The 20,238-nt window shown below is 36.8% G+C and overlaps 1 protein-coding gene and 1 pseudogene across 1 annotated transcript in view; both read right to left on the bottom strand.

The window, feature by feature from the left end:
* The window catches only part of parvin (beta-parvin), a 110,247-nt gene extending 98,548 nt beyond the window's left edge, over positions 1-11,699 (bottom strand). Inside the window, exons 1-2 of the mRNA XM_089089926.1 lie at positions 11,636-11,699; positions 7,861-8,100 (exon numbers count right to left, since the gene is read on the bottom strand). Coding sequence (XP_088946052.1) covers positions 7,861-8,100; positions 11,636-11,699 — 304 coding nt within the window. The remainder of the gene's footprint in view (positions 1-7,860; positions 8,101-11,635) is intronic.
* A 4,021-nt stretch (positions 11,700-15,720) lies between these two features.
* Positions 15,721-17,034, bottom strand: LOC148952494 (FAS-associated factor 2 pseudogene; annotated as a pseudogene).
* Positions 17,035-20,238: the final 3,204 nt, after the last annotated feature.

Below are 20,238 nucleotides of genomic sequence, written 5' to 3'. Positions count from 1 at the left end.
CCCGGCTGCACTTGGGCACCCGAAGGACCATGTAGTGCATGCTGGAGGACCACTTCCTGACCTTGCATAAGTGGGGCAGCTCTTGAAGGCCCAGGCACTGTATGATGGATGGTGGACGGGCCGGCTGCGTTGCATTCTTGTACAGATGATTGCACTTGTTTTGGAGGCTTCGGCCAGCTACCATATTGCCGGACAGTAACCTTCGCATGGCCCGCATTATTAACCCTCGCTTTCTTGGAGGGAGGGTGCACGCATTCTTCACAATTTGCCTTAAAAAGAAGAGAAAAAATTAGTATCTAAATAATTTGCCCCTTTTTCACAGAATAAAAAGTTAGTATCATCATCCATATAATTTTGTTTAGTTTATCACTAAGAAAGCACAACGTAAAAATTTCGTGAAATGTACTAATTGCATCCTTTTTGAATCTGAGAATTACAGCTCACTGAAACGTTCAAAGGCCGACCTAGATACGTCAGCCTAGTTTCTTATTTTTAGACGTCTCTGTTCTTTTCTGGTTCTAATGTGTATTGAGCATGCCTTGTTTAACGCATTGAAAGTATTAACGCTATTTTTTATCTTTCCATATCCTTTTACAATAGCTGGTATTTATCACACCTCCAGAAAAAAAAAACACCCCGAGGAAAATAACCCCCACGGAAAATATCACTGAGAAAAGACATGGAAAAATATCCCCTCCCCCCCCCGAAAGATATTTTAAAAATGCTCTTCAATTTAAGCATAATATAACCTAGTAAAATTTTCTTAAAAACCCAAGACCCATTACATTTCACGCAAAGAAACAGTTTGTTTTCACCTTACAATGGGGGTGTTAGACTTGACATTATCTTTTCACGTGAAATTTCTTTTAATTTAACTGTAAAATGTATCATTTTTTTCAGTTGAATCTTTTGCTATCCAAATTCATAATGATTTAGCATAGACGGATATACTTTAAAGTTGTGTCAGTAATTATCAGATAATTAAATCTTTGAAAGAAATATGTCAGTCAAGGACATAGCTTTAAGAAAAATATATTAAGTGATTGACATAAAGTTGACAGTTGCTTTTAGATAAGATACGGAATATATCGAAACCAGAATTATGGTCTTAAAAAGAGGGGGACGGAAGGATGGGGTTTACATAACGAAAAAGATCGTCTTTTATGCCTTTTCTCTAGTATAAATATCATAGAAGGGCGTTTGTATAGGGGTGGGGGGGGTTGACCCGAAGATAGGAGAGGGTGACCACGGAAAACAATTTTATTTTGAAAATAAAAAATGAAAACAGAACTAACATTGCTAATTGTAGTTTCAAAGACGTCAACTTCATCAATAGTATCCATTCTAGTTGTTTGAACTGTGTTCTGGAACTTTCTGATAATTTAATCACATTGCATACCCGTTATATACGAAATCTCAAGGGCGAATTGTTATGTAACGGGAAAATCATATGTAAGCACGTCTCTGATTGGCTGAGAAGGAGGATGTATCCGACTCGATGATTGGCTGAGAAGGAAACACGTGATCTAACTGTTTCCTGTTCCAGGGCACCTTGACATTCACCCCTAGCATGCACTTGTCCAAAACAACAATAATAAATAAATCCCTCAGGCCTAAAGATTGAAGAAACCTTAATGTTTCTTAATGCTCCCCTTCGTGAATCAATAATTACCCCTAGCGATTATGTAAATCAAGTTCTCAGGACAGGCTAGCCAAACAACATTGAATCCATGTTTGTTTCTTAATTCCCCCCTTCGTGAATCAATAATTTCCCCTAGCGATTATGTAAATCCAAGTGAGAAAATCCCTGTTTTTTCATTCTCAGTGAGAAAACCATAAAACAGACATGAATTGCTGTTGACATCCATAAATGTGACAAAGTCCCTGTTTTTCAAATTCTCACTGACAAAAACCATTAAAAATCCATGAAAAACATCAAATAAATCGACCAACACACATAACCATCCAAGAAAACATACATAAATGTGACAAAATTCCTGTTTTTCAAATTCTCACTGACAAAAACCATAAACCACGTGGTTCTCGTGTCAATATATGGTGTTAAAAAAGTTGTAGGTGGCAGCAGGGGTGCGTGACACGACTGGTACCCCCTCCTCTACTAATGCCCCCTGTGCATAACTTAAAACCCTTGCCCCGAGGGTTGTGGGGTAGTGTCTTCCTCAAAAACATATTTTCTATCTGGAAATCAACTACGCAGAACAAAATGGCTATCTCAAAATTTTGATTGGATGTGTTTGGGGGAATGATGGGCGTGGGAGGGGGGTTAGTTGCCCTCCAATTACTTTCGACTATTAAAAAGGATACTAGCCCTTTGAATTTCCTATCGAATTTTCTACGACAACACCTTCTCTAAAAACCTTATATGCCCCCAGGGCATAACTTAAAACCCTTGCCCTGAGGTTTGTGGGGGAGTGTCCTCCTCGAAAACATATTTTATATTCGGAAATCAACTACGCTGAACAAAATAGCTATATCAAAATTTTGATTGGATGTGTTTGGGGGAAGGATGGGCGTGGGGGGGGGGGTTAGTTGCCCTCCAATCACTTTCGACTATTAAAAAGGACACTAGCCACTCCAGTTTCCAATCGAGTGATTCCTTTTCGAAGTTTCTACGATGACTCCTTCGATACGAAGTGCCCGGGTATGGAGAAAAAAACCCCAAAAAACAACACATTGTGCCCACATCGTTCTTTACTTAGGCAGCGCTAGCGCGCTGCCTATGAAAAGGTGGGCGTGAGAGGGGGGTTAGTTACTGTCCAATCACTTTCAACTATTAAAAAGGACACTAGCCTTTTGAATTTCCGATCAAATTAGCCTTTTTTGAAGTTTCTATGACAACGCCTTCTATAAAAACCTTATCTGCCCCCAGGCTATAACTTAAAACCCTTGCCCCGAGGGTTGTGGGTGAGTGTCCTCCTCAAAAAATATTTTCTATGTGGAAATCAACTACGCTGAACAAAAAGGCTATCTCAAAATTTTGATTGGATGTGTTTGGGGGAATGATGGGCGTAGGGGGGGGGGGCTAGTTGCCATCCAATCACTTTCGACTATCAAAAAGGGCACTAGCCCTTTGAATTTCTAATCAAATGAGCCTTTTTTTGAAGTTTCTATGACAACTCTTACTATAAAAACCGTATCTACCTCCAGGGCATAACTTAAAAACCATTCCCCGAGGGTTGTGGGGTAGTGTACTCCAAAAAAAGATTTTTAAGTTTTAGAAACACACTATATCGTACAAAAGTATTAGATACAATTATTGATTGGTTGTGTTTGGAGGACTGATGGGCGTGGGGGGGGGGGCGAGGTACTATCCAGATACTTTCGACTATTAAAAAGGACACTAGCCACTTCATTTTCCAATCGAATTAGCCCTATTCGAACTTTTTACGACAACTCCTTCGATACGAAGTGCCCGGGTGGAGAAAAAAAACACATTGTGCCCACATCGTTCTTTACTTAGGCAGCGCTAGCGCGCTGCCTATGATAGGGGCTAGAAAGATCTTACTGATGTTGGAAGTCTTCCTCTCATACTGTGAGTCCTCCATGGTTAGACAATATTCTAGTGGCTAGGACCCCTAGTGGTTAGCTGAGGCTATGTTAACAGAAGTCTTCCGTGCCGTTAAGACATGGAAATTTCAAAGAAAGAATCATCTAGTATTACTGATTAAATATGAATGATAGTTCTTCGATTAAGAGAATAGAACTCGAATATGTTATGGCTCGAAGGTAAAATCAAACTAGTAAGTGGTTTCTTCAAGTTTACCGGTGAATTTTAAAATAAAATTATCTCATGTCAGTTTCTCTTAAACTGAAGCTCATATAAAGATAATGGTGAGCACTATTATATTCTGATTAGCAAGATCAGGGAAGGCCTCCAACAATTTTTTTCCATTCCATGTATGGTTAAAGCTGATCTTTATGGTTGAAGTTGATTCATTTCCTTCGGCGGAAGTGATCGAGCTCTGGTGCCACTGATTATTTGGTTTGACACGGGTGTTAGCAGTGTGACTCTCTTAAGTCATCTGGAGTTGACCCAGCTTCAAATAGGTACTTGGTGAAATTTAAGGGAAAACACGGAAAGTGTCAGATAATTTGCCCTCAGCCGCACATAGTACTCCCGGCCGAAGGTAGAAAATGAAGAGTTCAGTACCTGTGATACGTGGACCATTGGTCAAGCATGTAAATTTTGGCTTTGGTTTAAATGAAGTGGGCAAGGATCGTGGACCATTGGTCAAGCATATAAATTTTTGCTTTGGTTTAAATGAAGTGGGCAAGGATAAGCTCTGATTTTCGAAAAGACAATAAATTGCGCTTTGTGGATTATTTACATTCCAGATGATTCATATAGAGAGATTCCTCTTTCTGAAAATACTTTATTCATATAAACTAGTTACCTAATTTTGTATTTGACGCTACTGGTTTCTTCTGGGAAAATATACCGTTATCGTCTCTAAAATGAAAAATTACAATATAAGTTTATTCTTTGAAAGATCTTTAATAGGTAAATCAGTCAAAGTTTAATGCTGCTTTATAAGCTATATTTAAGAAAATCAGTCAACCTAATATATTAGCAAACAAAGGATCTCTAAAGTTTCACCATAATTTGAAACCTTAGTAATCTTAATCGCAAATTACAGACAACAGTTTTAACCTTATCTTAATTCAAGTATAGAACGTTTAGAACAGACTACACATTAATCTCGTTTGTGAACCTTCCCATTTACGTTTATCAATGATTGAAGAATCATGGATACCCTTCCGCGAGATTCAAGGGAGTGGAGGTGAACTTTTCCCAATATATTACGGCTTGAGGTGCAAGAAATACATCCTGTATCCTTTAAAATCCTTTAATTTTATGTGGAAGGAATAAATCACTGGGAGATGGGGATTTGTTTCAGACTAAGGATTTTCGGCAATACTTAAGCGATTAAGCGTTGCCATCCAGATTATAAATCGAAAAACTGAAATATAGGATTCAGCTCAATTTGGGCAATTTAAGGGGATATAGTATCAACTAATAAAGAGTTGAAAAATCTTAAAATATATTAAAAGTCTAACGCTTATTTTTAAATCGAAGGAGATCTAACCTTAACCAGAGAATTATTAAGGAAAAATCTGTGTTGTTATAATTGGCATGTGTTCTCTTTTAGATTGTCTTTTTTCATTACAGACCGTGTGCCGTATTTTTTTTTTTTAAACATGTAATGTTTATGAATCGTAATACATCTATACTTTCGTTAGCGTTTTTCACTTTAGTGGCAAGCAAAACGCTAGCTTAAAAACTTACACTGATGATGTCAATCTGAAACGATTATGCGAAACCCGACGGGCCCAAAGACACGATGCGATACAGATTTCACAGCAGTGAGTTGTTCCAACCCAAAGAGAATTGGTAACTTCTAAGAGTGGAAACTGACGCTTTCGACAGAAGACTATCAACACCATCCAGCGCTTGGCGACAATTTGCATTTTTTCAAAACTTTGTAGAGACTGAGATCAGAAACTTATTAATACCCTAATTTTCCCAATTGCACAAATAAAATAAACTATTCTTATTCTTACACAGAGTCAAGTGTTGCTAGACGCTAGATGGCACTAATAGTTTTTTTTGTCAACACTAGCGTCAGTTGCCACTCTTATAAGTTACCAATACTCTTTGGTTCCAACCTTTAAGGCCCTAGAAGACATACAGACAAATGGAGACTCTGTGGCATCGTTAAAATCCAGAAGTCTGCTAAACAACATCCTGAGCTACCTTTCTCACCAAGAAAGAAAACTAGCAGTAACCGTTATTTGAATTATAACTGAACTAGAAAAGAATGAGACAATGCTATGTGAATGGAATTGTGTTGATTCCCTATTATGTAATATCTTCTCTGTGATTGACGATATCAGGCACATCATAATGAGTTGTAGAAAGCATGATTGAGGATGTGATAATCAAGAAACTTTGGTGCAATTACTGTAAGGAGTGCTCTAAGCCATGCAGAGAAACATAGCTGGGCCATGGAAATAATTATTTATTTATTAGGGGATTTCATTAAGAGGACTAGGTTGGGATGATAATGTTCTTTAGTTTATATTGTTAATGTTGTTTGTTCTTCTATTCTTCATTTTGTCATCTTAAGGTATGTACAACTTATATACAATACTTTCTTCTTCTCCCTAGCCATTTACCCTTCCGTGCATTAACTGTTATCTTTTTTCTTGCTAATATTAAAAAAAAACTTTTTCAACAAAAGAAATTTTTCAAAGAAAACTAAAGAGCTATATCAAACCAAAGATGAACAGAAATAAAGTGAAATAATTTTTCAAGCATAAAGGTACCACTGATCACTATCAATAAATAACTGAAACCATAAAAAAAGAATTTAAAATAAATAATCAAACTCGAAATGAGCAGAAACTACCATAAAGAGAAATAGGCTAACACTCCCTGTGCCTTCTGTTAACACCCTCTATATTTTGATGTCAGTGGATGTTCAAAGGATGCCCGCTCCTTCAAAATGCCTCTGAAAGCTTCAACTTAACGCTCTAAGCCTTTCCTGAGGTATTACTAACGCGCCCTTTTTACAACCTTCATGCATATAGTGTGTTTTGACTTAGTGCAACACCGCCCGCACCCTTTCCTGAAAGTTTTACCTTAATGCCCTCAGCATTAGCAGTGGTCGTAGAAGCAGTAGTAGTAGTAGGAGCTGCAGGAGTAGTATAAATGTTTGCAGCGGTAGCATTAATAGTAGTAGCAGTAGTAGTATTCACATAGTACCTTTTTAGTTAGTTCAACAGCCACTCGACATACCCTAATAGTTTCAACTTAATATTCAAAGCTCTTTCTGTGATATATCTGATACGCACTTTGGATGACCTGTATACGCATAGTATGTTTTGATTTAGACCGACATCCCCCCAACGATCCCTGAAGGTTTCACCTTAATACCATTAGCCTTAGTTTTTTAATAGTAGTATTAGTAGGAGTGTAGTAGTAGTACTACTAGAACTAGTAGTAGTGGTAGTAGTATTCACATAATTGGTTTTTATTAGTTCGAAATCCTCCTCAAAATGTCCTGAAATATTCAACTTAATGTAACTCTAAGCCGTTCCTGAGATATTGCTGACCTTTATGCATTCACAACCTATATGCAAATAGTGTGTTTTGATTTAGTTCAATACTCCCCTCAACATTCCCTAAAAACTTTACCTTAATACTCGTAGCCTTTTTAGAAGCCAAAGGCAAAACATGCCCCCATTTTCCAATGACAACTACAATGTGTATACAATGGGCGAATTGCATAACTGACAGCCCTTACTCCAAGGGCTGTGGGAGGCTTGTCATCCCCAGAGCCGTAGTTATTGGACCTTTCAAACATGCTGAATAAAATATATATCTCAAATTTTTATCGGATGTCCTTGGGGGAATAAGGAGCGTAGGGAGGGCCTTCAAGTCACTTTTGACTGTTAAAAAGGGCACTACAACTTTTAATTTCTAATCGAAAGAGCACCTCCGAAGTTTTTACGACAACTTCTTCCATGCAAAAGACCTTAGCGAAAATAAAAAAAAAACATAGAGATCAGTTCGCTCTTAACCTAGGCAGCGCTATTGTGCTGCCTATGATTGTCGCAAAAAGGGTAATTTTTACTGCTATTTGCTAATTAAGAATTTGCTATTTGCTAGTTACACACCTATTTGGACGGGGATTGACTAATTCACTCTATTAAAACGACTTTTAAGTCAGTCATTTTTAGACATTTTTTTTTTTTTATAAATTTCTTGAGAATGAAATTAATTTTCAGAAAATGCAACCCTTGACTGCCAATGATATGATATAAAAACTTGGTTACCATCTAAGGGAGTTTCTTGAGGGTCTTCTGTGAGATTTTGGTGACTTCTTCGAATTGCTGCAAATCTACCAGGGAAGCTAAGTGTGCATAATCCACTAGTATCTTCTACACTATTATCAGACGGTAGTTTCTGTTGTTCCAGGCTGGAGGATTTGGGAGAATCAAAGTCCTCTACTATCACGTGAATAACTGGCTGAATGCAAGGGCGAGTAAATTCATTACTCAGGTGTTTAAGGGCATCTACAACAGAAAATTGATATGGATAGCGAAGCTCAAAAGAATTTGTTCGAATATGTTCCGAGGCTACACTGGCTATTTATGACACAACACAAAAAATCAAGAACAAGATTAAATATTAAGAAAAAAACAAAACTAAACGGGGGTGATTATCTAAGGACAAAACCAAATCCAAATCGGCTATTATTTTGATGATGTAAATGAATTTTGGAATTATTTTGACAATTTTCGAATTCAATAATAGCTTTAGTGACAATTATTTTAATATTTTATAATTAAAGGGATATCCACAGCTTATTGCCTTATAGTTAAAGATTAAATTCAAAAATAGCTTGTCCACGAAAATTAAAGGGAGGACTTAAAACCTATGACCAGAATAAATAGGGTTTCCCATTTACCCATGTAGTGTGAATTCAATGATCCTATATTATACGCAAAAAATATGCAGGTTCCCAGGGGATGTCCGAGATTCAAAAAGGATTTAGCAGAAAATAGAACCCAGACAGTATTTTCCATTATTTTTTTAATTTATTAGTTTGCCCCTAGATGATAGGAATCCGGAATATAATTATGGTACAGTACCATCCCAAATGCAGCAAGAGGACATGCTGGTTAAAGTGCACACGAAAAATTTTCAATCTTTAAAAAATAATCATTTTTAGCAATGTGGTGGAAACCTTATAGCGGTTTTGTTGACAAGTAGTTAAAGTGTCTGGGCATCAAGTTCATACTCAAGGACTAGTATTATGTCGATATGAATTTAATAGGAGATGATTAGGGAGGAAGGATCAGGAACGGAAGCATACCCTAAAGATGTGATGAATGCAGGAGGGGGCAGTGGGTAAAAAATCTTTTCTGAGAAATAACTCTCTTTTTTAAATTTGGATACACGATCCTTTTTAGGCAACGCCCCATGTTGAGATAGATGCCTTATTTCGCGTGAAAAACTGGATTTAACAATACATGGTATCGTTTACCACTTTTTTTTGAAATTCTGTGGCTCGAATTTAAAATGACAAAAATGTCCTGTGGCAGAAGTGACCTAACTCTTCATGAAAAAAACTAGTTTTTTCAACTGAAAATAAGGAATAACATTAAAACTTTAAATGAACAGAAATGATTCCGCATATGATAAAGGCTGTCTCTTCCTCAACCCTCGTCTTAAAGTTCTTTAAACATAAATCTCAATTAAATTCAACGGTCCTTGTGTTTAAGCAGTCTTTCTTTTAGAAAATTGTGAAAAAAAGTCAAACTTGCGTAAAGAGCGCAAGGGTTGAGTAAGGGTTGCCCCCCTCAGGTAGGGAATAATTTCTGTTCGTTTTAAGCGTTAATGTTCCTTACTTTCAGCTAAAATCTTTTTTATTCAATTTCTGATCATTTTTCAAGTTATGCCTGGAAATCCCCTTTCCTCTTCCCGTGTAAGCTTCCTCTGGAAAATATTCCAAGTATTTATTTTCATAATCACCTTAAGACGCGCATACTTGATTTTGAATACACTTACAACAGATACCTCGGCTTTTTGCAGAATAGCAGCTGAGGGTGGACGCTAGAATCAAAGGTACAAGAAGCCACATATGCTGCCAGAGTCACTATATCATCATTTCTCTCCGTTTTAACGACAATATTGGAGATTGTAAAGTGGATACGCGGATACTTAAGGCTATGCCTTAAGACTAAACTGATTGTCTGGGGTAAAATATTCAGCATTTAAATCATTAACTATAGTAGCTCTATTAGCTTACAAAGTACCAAGGACACTGTTATGGACCTATATAAACTACTCTGTTTGTTGTGTTTTCCTTTTTGACAACTGGAGTAAGCGAACCAATGCAAAAATGTAGGTATAGCACCGGTATTGAAAATAATTTGGTAGAGCAGGTGAAGGTGCATTATTAGCTCGTCGTTTGTATGTTTTAGGTGTAACCCACATAACTGATCAATGCTTCTCGAATAATCGTTCACCTAATTTCTGATACTGGTAACAGACTCAATCTCTGATTCAGTGCCACATGAAGGTTCATCAACGCTGAAACTACTCTTCCATCACTGTCCGGGAGGAAAAACTCATTAGTGAAATGTCTGATCCATTCTTCTTCACTGGAAAGGACATAGTGTGAAGAATCCGAAAGGGATTTCCGCTTGCCTATATACCTCCAAATCTCATGAGGATTTTCTCGTAGGACTCCACTATTTTTGTCAATTGCTAAAGCTTTATGCTTTTCTAGGAACTTTGAAAGGAGGTGTTTGGTGGATAACCTAATAATGTTGACATGACCAAATCTTAGATGACCGTAATCATTCCAAATTCGGTGCCAAACTTTTGAAGATTGACATGCGGCTTGCAAGTAGGGATTTAGTGACCATTTTGGAACTTTGCAACCAACTCGAGCTTTTTAAGTCGGTACTGTTGCATGCTCAGCGCAATTCAAGGCGTGCTAAATCTCTGAACAACAAATATTGACCAGGACCTATTTCTCGCTGTGGGGTAGCACAGAGACTACTGCAATATGAAGAAAGAAACTACAATAGGAACTAAATACTGTAGTTTAGTTCCTATATTTCTAATTAGTGATATCAAAAATTTTTAAAGACCAATTTTAGTTGCGCCAACTGTGAAATGCTTCACACTAGTTTGACTTTTATTTATGAGGCTTGGTTTATCACTTTAGAATTGTCCGTAAAGGCTCCTTTAACAATCAGAAGTTGAAAGAGGAGCAACATTTCGATGTTTATGAAGTTGGAGGAAAACGATGAAGCTAGGGCTTCAGAGCCCAGATTAAAGAGGCTGCAACCTGAAAAGGGGCTGAAAAAAAAAAGCTGACTAAAGGTGGTGTTTATTTACCAGATCATCTAGGCACTAGAGTTTAACTAGTCAGTATCTTGCAAAAGACATTGTTCTCGTTATGGAAAAATTTAGTTCAAATTTAATTGAAGAACTGCCTTCTCTTCTTCTGTTTTTGCATATTTGTCTTGTGTCTCTCTGTGTCTCCTCTTGTGTTTTGTGTATTTTTAGTAATTTGCTTTCTTTCCTGTCCTACTCAACTTTTTTTCGTTTTCTATGGGAGTAAAACTATATAATTATTGGCATCGAGTGAATATGAGGCAAAATTACCTTTACAGAAACCAAATTCCTTAGTCAGATACCAAATATTTTTGTCATCCCACCGTGTTCTAGTGGCCGAGACGTTGAGCTAGCATTAAAAGTGTTTTGTTTAAACAATTACTGTATCATATTTGTCATAGCAAATTAGTATTACTATTCAATTCAACCGAGCTGAGAAACACAATCTATTAGAAAAGAAAGTGTATCTTCCAGACACGTATGTGAAGAGGAATGGGGTCGGTGCTGAGCTGTCCCAAGATTTTTTAACTATTCCCAAAACGACTTTCAATTTCTTTAAAACCAGTTTTTCTAAACATTTTCATTGTTTCGCCTCCGCACCTCTGAAAATAAAACATCCTGTGAATGTGCCTGAACTAATCTAAAAAGTGATACTATCAAGTGAAAAACACGATAAAAGCAAAATATTCTTCTCACCTCCCAGACTCTTCACCTCTTTGTGTTTAGAGCGAAACGAAACAACTTGTGGCTTTTGATCCATTTGTCGTACTATCTTTCATCGGGAATAAACATCCGCAAATCGACAACAAGTGATAAACCGCAACTTCCTTAACTAAGTGGTTTTGTGCTCTTTTAGAAAAAACTCTCCTTCTAAGGCTAAGCTTTCCGGAAGACGGTGAAGTTTGTCTAAAAGCCAAATAGCTATGTAAGGCGGCTAATATATCTGACGGAAAATGACCTTTTCACTAATTTTTCTTAAGAATATTTTCTGGAAAAAAGGTTCCTATGAATATCCATACGAAGAAAATGCCAATAGCGCTTTTTTACCAGTACAGATGCTGGAGACGGATTAAATAAACCAGGGGCCTACTTTATACAAAAATCCCATCCTTAAAAGGATTCGACCCATTAAAAATCATTTTGCGAGCCTCATCGTCGGCTGACCGTTTCAAAGACTAAGACTTAGCGAATTCTCCTAGGGTATAAGTTATTATTGAAAGCTATTGAAAATTAACGGTTTGACTATGAAATTTGATTGAAAAGACAGTGATTTTTTATTTCACATGTGTCAGAAAGGTTTTCAATCAAAGTGTGTATCGCAGTAAGGGACTCCCCAAGCTGCAAAATTGATCCTTGAATTTCATTAGAGCTGATTTTTGTTATTTTCCTAACCGGTATATTAAAGCTCTTTTGGGGACTGCCCTCTCCTGCTGAACTTTAAAAAGAAAAATATGCTCCGTTTAATCGAAAATACAAATTTCACAATTTCTAATGAAGTTTCATTAAAACTGAGTATTGCTATCTGCAGCAAAAACCAAGAGATGCTAAATGGTTTTTATGAGATTCTGAGTAAGTACTTGGATTGACATAGTGTCTTTTGATTCAGTTTAAGATCCCCAATAACATTCTCTGAAAGTTCCAGAGTAACATCCCCAGCTATTTCGACAATCTGGATGCTCATTGAACATTTCGTTGTTTTTTCTATAAGAACCCAGATCTTGGCTTACTTTATACGGTGGAAGAAATTTTGCATCAATATTTTATAATAGCATAACATTATAATGCTTTGAATTGGTCTGAATGGGGAAAATATTTAAATATGGGTAGAAAATTGAAAATATGACTTTAAACAAATATCGCAAATATGACCTTAAAACAAACTTGGATGGACATAGTGTCTTTTGATTCAGTTTAAGACCCCCAATAACATACTCTGAAAGTTCCAACGTAGCATCCCCAGCTATTTCAAGCTATTTTAGAAACGCCTTTTCGACAATCTGGATACACACAGTACATTTTGTTTTCCTCTAGCTTATCTGCTTAATCTCCATAGCCTTTGGGGTTCTATAGGACTGATGGAATTCTAACCCTTATTATGTTATAACTTCCCTGAAAGTTTCAGTTTAATTACCTTTATCCGTTCTTAAGGCATCGCAAATACAACCTTATGACAAACTTAGATGGAAATAGTGTCTTGATTTAGTTCAAGATCTCCAATAGCATGCTCTGGAAGTTCCAACGTAATATCCCCAGCTATTTCAGTATATTTTATATACAACCTTTTGACAATCTGGACACACATGGTGCATTTTGTTTTTCTCTAAAAGAATCCGCATTTTGGTTTAGTTTACAATATAACAATAATAATGGCACTATATTTTTTTGGATTGGCGGGTATGGGGAAAAGATTCAAATATATGGGTTGGGAGTCTGCATAATCTTCGGGGTTTTATAGGGCTAACGGGATTCTAACCCCCGTTATGTTACAACCTCGAGTATAGGAAAATGCTAGTCAATAATCCCCCTCCAGATGGCCTGAAAGTTTAAATTTACTTCCTGTATCCACTCTTAAGGAATCACAAATACGACCTCATGACAAACTTGGATGGACATAGTGTCTTTTGATTTAGTTTAACATCCCCAAGAACATGCTCGGAAAGTTCCAACGAAACACCCTAGCTATTCCAGCGATATTTTACATACACATTTTCGACACATAACACTGTTTTTCTCTACAAGAATCGAGATTTTTTAGTTTTACCCCCCCCCCCCCCCTCAACTTTCCTTGAAAAATTAAACTTAACATCCGATTCTGTTCTTGAGAAATTGTAGCTATGTTGCTTTGACAACTCGGATTCACTTGAACAATTTTGATTTAGTACAACAGAAGTAGCAGCAGAAGCTGTAGCAGTAGAAATAGTCGTAGCCCACGGAGTTTCAACTTCGTACCCCCCAGCCAATCCTGAGATATTACTGATGCGTCCTCTTGACAACCACGAGGCACATAGTGCGGTTTGATTTAGGTTTATAGTAACCTAAACTTTGCTTGAAAGTTTCCACTTTATACCTTATTAAAATCCTAAGATACCCTGCCTGTGACATCTTGAAGACCTGGATGCACTTAAACGATGTTGACTTAGTTCAATAGTAGCAGTAGTGGTAATAGTAGCAAAAGTGGTAATAACATTAGTAGCCCTGAAAGTTTTAGCGTAGTACCCTAAGGTGTTAGTGGGATATTGCTGATACACCCCTTTGATAACCCGAATGTACATAGTGTTTTAATTTAATTTTATCACCCTTTCAAAATACCTAAAAGTACCTAAAATACCTAAATACTCTAAGCCGTTCCTGAGATATTGCTAATCCGCCATTTTGATAACCTATATGCACATAGTTTGTTTTGATTTAGTTCAATACCTCCCTCACCATTCCCTGGAAATTTTACCTTAATAACCTTAGCCTCAGTGATAGTATCACTAGTAGAAATAACAGTAGTAGTACTACTAGTGGCAGTAGTAGAGGTATTCACATAGTACCTTTTTATTAGTCTTTGGAAGGCCCCTTTCCACTTTATACCTTATTACAATCCTAACATAGCCTGCCTGTGCCATCTTGATGACCTGGATGCACTTAGATGACTTTAATTTAGTCCAATAGTAGCAGTAATAGCGTTAGTAGTAATAGAAGTAGTAGGAAAAGTGACAATAAAATTAGTAGCCCTGAAAGTTTTTACTTTAATGGCAGATTAGGCAAAACACAAACAAATTTTTTCCTCTGTACTTTTAATGTAGTGCAGTGTGCAGCTTTAAAAAGAAAGGGGTAGGAGATTTTGGTCTCTTTGTAAATGATCCTGAGTGCACGCTTTTGACTGACTCAATTTTGTCGCTAAGTTCACTTTAAAGTTGCGTATGCCAGACCACAAATGCATATTCCAATAACGGCCTGACAAAGGATAAGTAAACACGGAGGGAATACGCATAGTGTCTTTTATTTAGTTGAACATCTCCCTCAGCATTTACAAAAATTTTAACTTAATGCCCATGGTCGTTCTTGAGATAAATATAGATATGCCTAGATATTCTTTTGACAGTTTGAATGCGCCAAATGTCTTTTTATTTTAGTGAGACCTCCCTATAAATATTCCCTCGAAGCTTCAATTGAATACCCTTAGCTGTTCCTTTGATACTGCAGATAAGCTATTTTGAGAACCTGGATGAAAATCGAACCTTTTGATTTAGCTTCTCCTCAGCATTCTCTGAAAGTTTCAACTTTATAACTTTAGCTTTTCCTGAGATATTGCAGATACGCCCTTTCAAGTACATGGATACACTCAAAATCTTTTCATTTAGTCCAACAGCCCCCTCAACAATTCCTGAAATTTTGACTTGATAGCTTTAGCCCTATTAGGGGAAAATGTACATAAGCTCTTTTGTAAACCTAGAATGTAATCTAGATAAACCTAGATGTAAACCGACACCCGCAAGGTCAGAACCTTCTATACAATATAGGATCCTAAATGGATGGCTGTTATCTCTAATCTGCAAAACGTGTCCTTTTCATCTCAATCTACCTCTCATTACAGCCCAAGAAAGTGGGACAAAACCATATTTTTCGTGCAGCTTACTGTACGAGAAAAAGTTTCTATTTCTGTTTTCGAAACAGAAACAGAAAATTTTTTTTGAATTTATTCTCGAAAAAGAAAAACGTATTGGACCCTGACTCAAAACCCAGACAATGGGCTAGACACAATAAATGAAAGGATTACAAAAAAATGGAAAAAACTATGCTTCAACATCATGAACAAACAGAACTTCAGATTTTTGAAGTCCAATATCACCAATTGAAGGGAGCTCCTCCTCGGATTCCTCTGGCTTACAAGGAAGAACTCGTTTTGGATAGTTTGCAACTAATTCAAATTCTCTAGGCGATTTTGCATCACTAAATACAAAATAATATACATATTTCAAAGAGTGAGATCTTAGAAACCGCCTCACAAGCGATCTACCGTCTGGCAATCGTATAGCAACTTTCACACACTCTGAATGAGAAGGGTCGGGCTCATCAGGGATAAGCTCACTGGCTTTTCTTCTTCTCGCCTTCAATTCTTCTAGCATCGCCTTTTTTTTAATCTCCCGTTCTACTATTTCTTGCTCAAGTCTTTCCTTTTCCTCTCTCTCTCTTTGTCGTCTTGCTTCTTTCTCTTGGTCGGTAAGTAAGGATTCTTCATAAGCCTTGTCTTGTTCTTCTCGGATGGTCTGGTTTAAAGCTCTTTCCTTACTTTCCTGCCTTGCTGTGATGAAACACGCTTTGTTACTTTGTACAACTCTTTTCACTCTATTAACAAACGGTTGGGGCTCTAAATATCCTTCAATCCAGGAATCAAGGTGCATTTTATTATTCCTCAATACAGCAATTCCAGTCAAAGGATATATATTTCCTCTCAATGACTTGGATTTTGTATATACTTCGTATTTCTTGACCGAACATGACCAGAATATGAAATTTTTGTTTACATAATTTACCACATCAAGACTTGTTAACGTTCGCTGACAAAACATTTTAGAATCCTGATTATCAGGGGAATGAATGTGTACCATTAAAGAGACCGATTTTTCTTTGGCTGCAGCAAGTGCTTGGTTATAACTACCTTCAAAAAAAGTAGGATGAAATGTCCCAAATTCCTCCTCAAATTCTCTTCTATAGGAAGACATATCTTCAGCTACATTAGTAATTGCTGGCTTGCATAACCCAGCAAATAATGACACAATACTTGAAAAAGTTTCAACAACTATTCTGATAGACAACATTGTAGCGTAAAATATCCATCCTGTAGTTGATTGAGGCTGGTATGACCTACACCATTGAACCATACTGAGTGCTCGTGCAACTAGACTTCTATTAGAATGCACCTGTCGCTTTTGAGAATTTTCCTTTCCTTGCCTAGGATGTTCTCTGACACCATTGCGTAAATAAGAATTGAGGGCAACTTTTAAATTCCAATTATTTTGATCTAATATTTTACTACATTCCTCAAGTGTATCAATCCCACTTAATTCCTGGAACTGAGCAAGGATTTGGTCTCTTTGATATTCCATTTTATGTTTCTTCTTCTCTAAGCCTCTTTAATCTGGAGGCTATTCAATTAAAGGGTAATTATTAGTCTACACGTTTGTTATGTTTACTTATTGGACTGCGACATTTTAAGAGAACTGATCTTTAAAGTCATTGTAGAAAAGTTCGGACATCATTTTGCACATGTTAATTTATGATAAAACTGAATCCTTTGTTTTGTAATTTAAAATACAAAAAATATTCTGAAAACCAGTTTATGACGATACATCTCAAGAATGAGATGATGGAAGCACTCAAATATGATATCATACCTCAGAGAAACAATTTTTCAAAAGATACCTGCATATGAAGATACCATTGTGCCGGGTTTTTTTTTTTTTTTAACTTTAGATACTTCTGTTGATCTGCTCCCTTTTTTTCTCTTTGTTCTTAATACCACGCTCCTCTGATGCCATGATACGTGATTATCTGTAAACATCGTCTAAGGGCATTTACAGATATAGAGTTTACCTATAAATATACTGTGGCCGCTACTTTCGTTCAGTGTTTTAGACCGTGAATTGTTTTAGAATCAATTAAGACAATCTCCGATAATTTGATCGTCTTTGGGCAAAAATCGATATTCTCTGGCAAAAAATAGCAGAGTACAAAACTTTGCCTTGACTTGTCAAGGGGGAAGCAGGGGGTCAAAACCTCATGTGTATAGTTTTAGACCATGGAAAGTCATTTGGGTTTCTTATAATTTTTATTTTATGTAATTTTGATCCTCTTCTTTGGACAAAAATTGGCGTTTAGCGACAAAAATTGGTAGAAAACGTTAGAAAACTATGGCCTGATGTCTTTTGTTAATGAGCACCCCATATGAGGCACTTAGTTAAAGAAACACGTGGCCTCTATGTGTTGTAAAATAATATATCAGACACAGAAAAAAGCACTCGGGTTTGTAAGTAAGGAGTGACTACTGACAGCTCAACTGCTATCATTTAAAAATAGACGTTTATTGAGAGCTGCCACTTCCTCACACGGTTTGTTTCTGCTTTTTACACTTCATTTGACAGCGTCCTTGTTTTAATCACAATGCTCTTTTTTGTAAGCCATTTGTTTAGCTCGAATTTCATGTCTTTCTTTCTAAGTTTCTTCCTTCGACTCTGTAACACCATTCCAGAGGATATGTATCTCCTTTTTGATCTAGATACGGTTTCTTCTGTCTGATGATTATGAAACATTTATAATAAAGAAAATTCTTTATATGTAAAACGGGGATTTAAGAGAAGCTACTACATCGATGGGCAAAATCTAAGAATTTCAATCGATATGAAATTGGTCCCATTTGGAGGGAGATGTTAATTTGGAGCCACAAAATGGCAAAATATGCGACTTTCCCATGATACAGTCTGTGATTCATAACAGTCGCATGATGTCATGAAGACATATAGATAATTAAACGTAATAGATACCAAAAAATGCAGTTTTCATGAAAAATTGTATGTTGATCCAACCCAATCACTTTTGGTCAGCAAAAAAGGGCACTAGAACTTCTGGTTTCCGTTCAAACCAGCCTTCTCTCAATCTTCTAGGACAATTGGTTTGATTCGATCACCCCTGAAAAAAACAAATAAAAACGCATCTGTGATATTTCTTCTGGCGAAAAATTCTAAATTTTACATTTTGTAGATAGGAGATTGAAACTTTTACAGTAAGGTTCTCAGACATGCGGAATCTGATGATGCGATTTTAATCCAGGTCGTTTGACTTTTTGGGAATGTTTCCTACCCTATCCCAAAAGTCAGACAAATTTTCTTAGGCTCGTGGCTTTTGATGAAAACTTAAGGAGTCTTATATAATTGGAATCAACGTAAAAAGCCAATCGTTTTGATGTTAATTGATAACAAAATTCTGTGTTTTACAGTTTCGGCTCCTTTTTGACCAAGTCGCTCCATACTTACATTTTGTTATCATGAACTGTTTGATTTTCTTTTTCACCGACCACTTCTGATGGAAGAAAAACTTAAAACTTTTTCGCATGCTGACCTAAGGTCTGCGTTGCGCAGGTACCGATCTCATGATTCACTGCCTTCGGTCGGGAGTGGAATGCGTGGTTGGGGAGCAAATCATCCGACGCTTCCCGCGTTTTCCTCCCAGATTTCTCAAGGTACCCATTTAGAGCTGGGTCAACTCTGGCTGAGCTTACAGTGTCACAGCTTACTTCTGATGGAAGGCTTAGTCGTAAAGACTTTGGAAGGGGCGGATTTGACTGAAAACTGAGAGTTCTTATTTCTTTTTTAAGAGTCGAAACTGATTAGATTGAAATAAGATGCATTTTCAAAGACAACACAACAGTGCTGCTTACTACAATTACTACTACTACTACTACTAAACAGTGCATTCCAAATTTGAAAAAGAACTATTCACGTGGAACCGATCAGATCAGCTATGTGGCATGAACCTTGTGCAAAGAAATACAAATCTGTTACAGCACTTAGGTCTAACGTTCCAAATGTAACTCAATTTTGGCTTAGTCCCAGACGAGTTTTGTGCTGATGTTGTAAACCCAGTGATTAAACAGGGAAAAGATAAAATAAACTGTGGTTCAAATCGGCCGATAGATATATCACAACAAATGTGTAAATTAATAGAGCTGATAGTTGTCGACGAAATAGCGGATGTTTGTTCGGAAAAATTTCTCCTCTGATTTTACGTCACAACGTCAGACCATAACGGCAAGAATCTGGTCTATGTGTTTATAGGGTAAAATGAGTAAAATGTATATTGTTATTTAAGTGCTTACACAGGATGGTTAATAATTTCAAAGAGAGTAATACGTGTTTGGAAAAGTATCAGGCAGGGTGGTGTAGCTTCACCTTCACTAAATAAAATAACAACAGTGTCCGGGAGGCCCAGAAGAAAGTTCGCACGGCATTTATTTACCAAGTCCTTGACCTGTCACTTCTGTCCTTGACGATATAAGCAGGACTGTCACTGATATTGAACATAACTTTGATATTTTATGTATAGACTAATGGGACATTGGATTCACATTTAATGCTGGGATGAGAGAGATTGTTACAATTGGTAAATCAGGCACACTTCTATTGTAAATAATGTTTATCTAGATGGTCATCCGGTACTACTATCACCAAGCATCAATTACCTAGGAATTACTATTGGAAGTGATTTGAGATATAACTGATGGCTTTGTTTGCAATTTTGGCCGTAGTAAGCTTCCA

This window comes from Artemia sp. Qi Xiang Cuo, chromosome 5, assembly GCF_049724085.1.
Source record: "Artemia sp. Qi Xiang Cuo chromosome 5, ASM4972408v1, whole genome shotgun sequence".
Lineage (NCBI taxonomy): Eukaryota > Metazoa > Arthropoda > Branchiopoda > Anostraca > Artemiidae > Artemia > Artemia sp. Qi Xiang Cuo.
The sequence above is the reverse complement of the archived record's forward strand: the minus strand, read 5'-3'. Positions and strand labels throughout refer to the sequence as shown.